At 34.9% G+C, this 8097-nt stretch overlaps 1 protein-coding gene across 2 annotated transcripts in view; it reads right to left on the reverse strand.

The window, feature by feature from the left end:
• Window positions 1–604: 604 nt before the first annotated feature.
• The window catches only part of LOC148944479 (carboxypeptidase M-like), a 52785-nt gene continuing 45292 nt past the window's right edge, over window positions 605–8097 (reverse strand). Inside the window, exons 1-2 of one of the 2 annotated variants that reach the window (XM_089100127.1) lie at window positions 6513–6706; window positions 605–1204 (exon numbers count right to left, since the gene is read on the reverse strand). In XM_089100127.1, the coding sequence (XP_088956253.1) occupies window positions 1076–1204; window positions 6513–6638 (255 nt within the window). In that variant the 5' untranslated portion in view covers window positions 6639–6706 and the 3' untranslated portion in view covers window positions 605–1075. Of the gene's footprint in view, window positions 1205–6512; window positions 6707–8097 lie in introns of those variants that run through there. The other variant, XM_089100128.1, reaches the window with a different exon arrangement.

Genomic DNA, 8097 nt, shown 5'->3' on the forward strand with positions numbered 1-8097 from the left:
GGAATAATGAATGAATGTATTCTTGTTTTCCATCTAAATCAGGAAACACTTCAGTTTATTAAGAAAATTTTCTGGCAGACAATTGAAAGCCTACTTTTAAAGAAAAAACTGAAGAAGGAAGAAGTTCCTGTTAAAAAGTTGAAGAAGGAAGATGAAGGTCCAAATAAAGAGTTTATAAAATTTATCAGCCAAAAATTTTATGATGGTGCAAGTGCATGTGCAAGTGATGGTGCAAGTGCAAGTTTCATTGACATTGACACGAACAAAACATTTCAGACTAAGGATTTTGACTTAAGTACTAAATTTAAAGTGTTTTGCGATGATATTTCTTCAGATATTTTGAACTTCACAAATGTGGACAAGATGAATGAAATGTTGGTGGCAATTGATCAGTCCAACTTTTGCTGGTGTACATCATACTCTGCTCCATCAATCCTAAAAAACTTTCGTAGGACTTTATCTGTAGTAAAAGTTAAAAACAACAAAACATCTGACTCCAGTCAATACGTCTATCTCAGCGATAGCTTAAGATAATCTGCAAAAATACATACTCTTATTGATGTGTCTCTAAATTATATTGAAACATTTGACTATAAATATTTGAGACCCCATGGCTCAAGACATAGTCTTACATTTCATAAGAGTAATTTTATCTGTGGTACAAGAGTTTTAGGAAAAACAAATCCTATACTTATACCATTGAAATACAACAGTGATATAGACCAAAAAGCCACTGAATTGTTGCAAAATTTAGTAGAAGAAGAACAACTTGAAGAAAATGAAATAACCGTAATTGAATGTGTACGATATGAATAAGAAAGGTAAGTTGATTAGTTGATTGGTTTCTGTTAGATACTAAAATCATAATGAAACACATCTAAACCAAGGGCCAGGGGAATTTCTCCAATATGGTACCTGGTATGCTCCTTCATATGCAACCTCCATTTTATTTTGAATTTCTAGTAAAAGGATGAGGTCATTATTAGTCTCACAAGAGTTGTCTCTAGTTAGACTAACAATGTTAAGGTGAAATTTTCAGGGAATGTTTAGGGGCAATTTCAACTTAACTGAAACACTACATTAGTACTACTCCAACATCCCTGTTTCGTATGCGCATTTCAGCCAAGGCTATAGGAACTCCTTCTCCGTCTACTGTCATTCCACGGACCCCTCTTCGAGCCTCACCAAGCAGTTGGAGCAAAGCCTAAAAAAGAAAGTGATCGGGTGGTTTCAGTAATCACTGTTTAAATATTTTTACAAAAGGTGTAAATGATAGCTCTGGAGAGAATGTATTTTTTTACGTTCTTTGAAACGAAGTTTAAACTATATTTTGTCACAAAAAACAATTAAGTCATATATCATTTTTAATTAATTAATAAATATGTAACTTGTCTTAAAAAAAAAAAAATACTAAATTGATCTTTTGTATTTTGTTTTACTTACAAAAAAAAGTTACAGAATACGGCATTGGGCTGTAAAGTCCCTACCAGTGGTGCTGCTGATCTTCGTTTCATGAGTCACCAGCCAAGAAGTGCAGTGGGGGGGGGGGGCATCCGGAGCCTTCGTACACCTGTCCTCTCTACCCAGATATGACCACCGGCCCACAAAGAACCAGCGGCACCAGTCTTCAAACTGCTGTCCTTGAGGACAAATAATTTCAAGCCTCTCATGCTAATTACTCGGCTATGAAGGTTTTTTTTTCAATTTTTAGCTCTATTTTACTTATAGGATAGTGGTTATGCGTCCTCACTCGAAGTTAGGATACCCACATCTTTGTTATTTTATCTCGTACTTATTAAAGTCTGCTTGCTCACTGAGGAGATGTTTCCTCCTGTCCTCTTTACTCTCTCATTGGAAGAAATTAGAAAACAAATTGGAAAGCCCTTCTACTCTGAATTGAGACTGGGAAAATTACTAAAGTTCAAATTTCAAACTAGATTCTTCCATGGAATGACATGCACGACCTCAATACGCCAGTTCCATTTTTTGGTGTCTCAACTAACTATAAAATATTTTTTACCGTTAAGTTTATCTTCGACTCAGTGGTATTTCCATTCAAGAAAAATGGGAGCAAATATCAGCGAGACCCGAGAAGCATGGAGGAATGGAAGCAGGGGCGTAACTTGCTATGGGGCAGGGGGAACTACCCACCCCCTTACAAAATTTTGCCTTCCCCCCCCCCAGCTGAAATCCAGCGTCTTAAAAAAAAAGTTGCTAAAACTAAGACAGGCGTAAATAATTCAAGCATCCACAGAAACAGATCAGTTGTCTTTAGTATGTCTTTGCCTTTATGGTACTAAGAGGATCATTTATCGTTTTTCGCTATCTTTTTCACTGACCTTAAGGGCCCTTGTTCTAACCCCCCCCCCTCCCCCAGGATTTTGAAGAAGAGGAAAGAGTAAAATGTAATAGGCTCCTGTGGCAAAGGAATTGAAAACGAAATTAATTATTTTATAGAGCTAATTTTAGAAAATTCTTATAGCGTCATGGTACTGAGGTCTGAGATCTCGCGGTCGAGATTTCTGAAAAACACTTTGCCCTATCTCTCTGATACCTTTTTTAGAAAAAATAACTTTGTGCCTTATCAACAAAAAACTAAAATCATGAGTTTATTTGTGTTATTTAAATTTTAAAATTTGAACATTAGCGAGTTGAATAAAATATACTTATTTTACTTATTTAAATTGTATTTATAAAATTTAAATTAAAAAAAAAGAAGAAAAAAATACCCAGTTTAAAGTCTTTGAAAGTTATTTTTTTTCATAATATTTTATTTCTCTGACAGATATGAATTATAATTTGAGAGGTTTCAGAAACATCATTTCAAAACTATCACTTTAATAGCCTCTAAATGAAGCATATGCTAATTTGCAGCTCTCTCAACAAGTTTATAAGTCTCTCTAATAACATATTCTAAACACAATTAAACTTAAAATAACGCATTGATTGGGTATATAGAAAAGAAGAAAAAAGGATATACTTGGAAAAACCTGCTTGAAATACATGCATTAGAAGTACCTTTTATTTAAAGTAAGTTGGTTCAGTGTCTAAAACATAAAATCTATGACTGGATTAACACTGTCATAATTTTATGAGATATAAAATTTTTTAAAAACTAGACGTGAAAACATCTTATTGTATAGTTTTAATATAAAAATAAAATTCATACAAAATAATTAGAATTTTATCGATGGTAATTTATTTATTAAAAAAAAAAACTTTTTCTAAATTATAAGTAATTTGATTAAAAAATTCTCTTTTTAAGTTTAATATATATATTATGATATTTATTTCTTGAAAAATTAATCAATTTTTTATTTACTAAAGTTGTAAAACTGAAAACATTTAAAAGAATTTTTTTCAGAAAAGTACAAATTATATTCTTTCTTTTAGAAAGCATAGGGGTTTAGAACCCTACTCATATTAATTTCTACTCTTTTTGAGTCTGACTGTTATTTCTTTTAATTTCTGTTTGTTTTGGAGTTTGAGGAAATGATGGGCGTGGAAGGGGGAAGGGCATTCGCCCTCTGATTATTTTTGGCAAACTTTCAAAACTTTGATTGAATGTGTTGGGTGAAATGGTGGGCGTGAGAGGGGAGATAGTTGTCCGCCCATCACTTTCGACTATTAAAAAGGGCACTAGCCCTTTCAATTTCCAATCGAATGAGCCCTTTTTGAAGTTTCCACGACACAAATTTCTATAAAAACCTTAGAGCTACCCAAGGCCTAACAGACCACCCTCACCATGAGTGGTGTGGCGGGGTTGTCCTCCACAAAAGACCTCATTTTCCAGAAATTTCATCGACGTTGAAAAAATAACTATCTCAAAATTTTGGATTCTATGTGTTTGGAGAAATGGTGGGTGTGAGAGGGGGTTAGTTGCCCTCCAATTAATTTCTACTCTTAAAAAGGGCAATAGCCCTTTCAATTTCCAATCGAATGAGCCCTTTTTGATGTTTCTACGATAATATTATCTATAAAAACCTTAAATGCCCCCAGGGCACAAGTTACGACCCTTGCCCTGAGAGGTGTGGGGGGTTTGTCATCCTCTCAGACTTAATTTCCAGAACTTTTAACTACGTTGAACAAAACGGCCATCTCAAAATTTTGATTAGGTGTATGTGGGGAAATGTTGGGCGTAACAGGGGGTTATTTGCCCTCCAATCACTTTCGAATATTAAAAAAAACACTAGGCCTTTGAATTTCCAATCAAATGAGCCCTTTTTGAAGTTTCTACGACGACGCTTTCTATAAAAACTTTATAGCCCCCCAGGGCAGAACTTACCCCACCTAACCTGTGGACTCTGTGGGGGGTCTCATCATCTAAGACCCAATGTAAATACCTGACAACGCCTGTTAAAAAAATGTCTCTCTCGAAATGCGGAGGGGTTGTTTGGGTGGCCAGAAGGGGGTGCGAGGGGGTTTAGTTGCCCTCAACTCACTGTCGCCTAGAACCAAGTTCAAGCGCCATGTAAATGTCCCATAATAGTATAACTTGTTGTCTTGTCTATGACAACAGTATCTATAAAGAGCTTTGATACCCCCAGGGCATAACTTACACCCCGTGCCCTAAGTGCGGTGGCGTGTGAGTAGACTTCCGTTACCGAAGTTCCATAGCTATGGACTACGCTTAAAAACAAATCTGTCTCAAAATTTTTACTGAAGGTGTGTGGGGAAATGGTGGACGTGAGAGGGGGGTTAGTTGCACTCCAATCACTTTCGACTATTAAAAAGGGCACTATCCCGTTGAATTTCCAATCGAATTAGCCGCTTTCAAAGTTTCTACGACAATACTTTCTATAAAAACCTTATATGCCCCCAGGGCATAACTTACAATGCTTGCCTTAAGGGCTGTGTCCTCCTCAGAGACATATTTTCCAGATCTGGCGACTATGTTGAACAAAATAGCTCTCTCAAAATTTTAATTGGATGTGTGTGAGGAAAGGGTGGGCGTGGACGGGGTGTTAGATGCCTTCCATTCACTTTCAGATGTAAAAAAGAGCACAAGCCCTTCCAATTTCCAATCGAATGGTCCCTTTTCGAACGTAAAATTTTGTATTTTATGGGGGGGGGGGGAATAGTCATGTGTGTTAAGTGTTTTCTTAATGGTAAGCACCCTGGTATGTGCGAAATTTAGGAGTCATTGGAGACGGATGAACCTCGCTGTATTCCTCCGTAGACCATGGCCTGAGGCCCCCCTCTCCTACAAACACTTAATAATATATATTAATCTTCTTAAATAAGTCACTACACTATAAAGTTCCATTATTGTTTGTTTTAGAAACTTGTATCGTTTTACAAAAAAATTAATTATTGTTTAAAATCTATGTGACTAGATTCCAGCCTTTTTCTTCTTTTAAATATCACTATGGCATTGAAAGTAAATGAAAAATTATAACATGTTCAAAGTCCCGAGGGGCAGGGACAGGATAGACTGTTCTGTTCAATAGCTTCGAACTTTTGCTCACTCTCAGTTTCATCACTCTTAGGTGTATATAAAAACTTAAACTATGAAGATAATTTTAAAACAGATAGTTTTAGAGTTTAATCATGGATAGATAGTTTCGTGAGGTTGGGATCAAATGGTAAATCCCTCAGAAAATAACATACTGATTATACCAGATGTCAAAGGTCAATGAATTATGAGATTTTCAGAGCAATTTTCAAAGAATCTTCCAGGTCTTAGAAGTAAGGAAGGGGCTGGAATGGGCTATTGAAAACACCTCATCGGGCCCTAATTAGGGCTATAGACCTATTCTTGTAAGTTACGTGACTTTTCCACAACTTGGAAGCTATGCAGCAGACCGAGCCGCTGCTTTTCTGCTTCCCCCCAGTTCGTCTGCGGGCTATAGTCATATTCTTACCAAGAGACTAATGTGATTGCTTAAATCTTTGGTCTGACAGGTGGCAACGGTTAAATTCATCTGTTCAGCCACCCAAGGGTATGTGTTTTAATTTTCCCTGGATTCCGATTAGTTTCCCACATTACTTTTTAAAGAACATAAATTTTGACAATAATTCTACTGTACTATTTGTAGGGGGGGGGGAGGCAGTGGCGGATCCAGGGGGCACCCCCCTAGTGGCGTATGAAGCAGGCTAACTTAGTTAATTATCTAGATTTTGCTTCACTTAAACTAGCATCAAACGAACATATTACGGCAAAACCCATTTCCCCCCCCCAAATTTTTTATTTTAGGAACACCCTTTTGGTCGCCCCCCTAAAAAAATCCGGGATCACCCCGGGAGGGGGGGGGGGGTATGCCCAAAAACTTAATTATTTATCTTCAAGTTTTTACAGAGGGAGTTATAAATTGAGGAAAATAGTACTATGTTAATATGTATTAACTGATTTCCGTTTTCAAAATTTTTATATGTAGATAATGGGAAAAAATAATTTAGTTCCTCTGACCTACTACACAGTATACACAAAATTGAAATACAGAACAAAAAAAAAGCTTATAATCCGGTTTGGTACATATAAATTTGAGAAGGTTAATGCTTAAAAGAATTACTAGTCTGTGATCCTCCCAATGCCCAGGTAGCTCAGCAGCTAGTGGGTATTTGCAGCAGCTCATTTCTATTGTGATTTCCAGACAGCCTCCCCATATGTCATTGTTGTCTTGAGCACCACCTGTCATAAAAATGTAGTTAGAATTTATATATACAAAGCCACTTTCTCTAAGCCAGAGACGGTTTTAGAGGGGGACAGAGGGGGCACTTGCCCCGGGTGTAAAAATTTCAGGGGCGCAAAATTTCAAATAAATAATCTAGCGGTTATAATCATTTTACAATTTTTGAAATTTAATTTTTTGAATAAAGTAGAAGGCACAGTAAATGAATGAAAATAATTAATAAAATAAAAATAAATTTAAAAAAAGGTTGAATAACTACTAATTAAATAATAATAATTGAAATGATTAAATTAAAATAATTGATAATGATTCAATATTTTAAATAATAAATTAAAAATACTCAAAAAAATAAATGATAAACTGAAAACAATTTTATTAATAAATAAAACTTCGCTAAAATTTGACCTTAAAACTTCTTGGAAGACAAGAGAAGAACTAATCAAGATTTTATCCCGGGTGCAAGAGAGGCCAGAACTACCACTGCTCAAAACAATAAGGGCCACTGGTGTCGTTGTTTTTAATATGGCTACTACCAATGAAGACTCATTGCATCAATAAACCAAGTAAGGCTAATAAGGCTACATGTACTCAACCTCCCCATTCACTCCATGATTACATTATTTTCGAACTTCCTCACAGATACAAAACAAAAAATAATTAATTATAATCGGTTTGCAATCATTAACTGGTACAAAAAAAACTTAAACAATTTCCTACAGAAAAAACTATATAAATTTTTATTGAAAAAAAAAAAAAAAAAAAAAAAAAAAAAAAAAAAAAAAACGTACACAGGCTATTTTAAAAACCCAAAAATATTTAATTTTATTTCTTAAATTTGTAATAATTATAAATATATTGAGAGCTAATGCCGGGTATTTAATTTGTATTATAGGTCAGCACCATAGTTAAGTTCAATAGGACCAAATGAAAATCGGAACAAAAAAAATTCGAGAAAAACTTTGTAATGGGGTGCTAATTATAAGATTATGGGGCCAACAATGGCGCTAACGTCATTAGTCGCGGTAATTATCGTTAAATATAGACAGTTACCTGCGTGGGTAGTTATAATTAGCTAGATAAAATACCTGTTTCGTGGTAGTTGGCGCATAATTTAAAAATTTAAAATCTAAAATTTATTTTCTTGTTAACATGAATGGTTTATGGGGAATAGCTAGAAGATTATTGAATAATCGTACGCATACTTGAGGTTTTATTACTCTCGAGTGAAGGCAGACTTTAATTCAAATACACATTGTGTGGATACGCATAGCCAAAAATACTATAAACTAATTTTTAAATATTACACAACTAACAAAATAATACTGGAAAAAACACGACAAGTAAATAAGATAAGTGATGGAGCATATTAAAATTTTTAACGAGGAATTAGTTTAAACATAGAATACCTAATGAACAAAATCGTAACACTTTCTTCTGAGATAGGTTTCTTTAAGGAAACTGATAT

The sequence above is a fragment of the Artemia sp. Qi Xiang Cuo genome, chromosome 14 (assembly GCF_049724085.1).
Source record: "Artemia sp. Qi Xiang Cuo chromosome 14, ASM4972408v1, whole genome shotgun sequence".
Lineage (NCBI taxonomy): Eukaryota > Metazoa > Arthropoda > Branchiopoda > Anostraca > Artemiidae > Artemia > Artemia sp. Qi Xiang Cuo.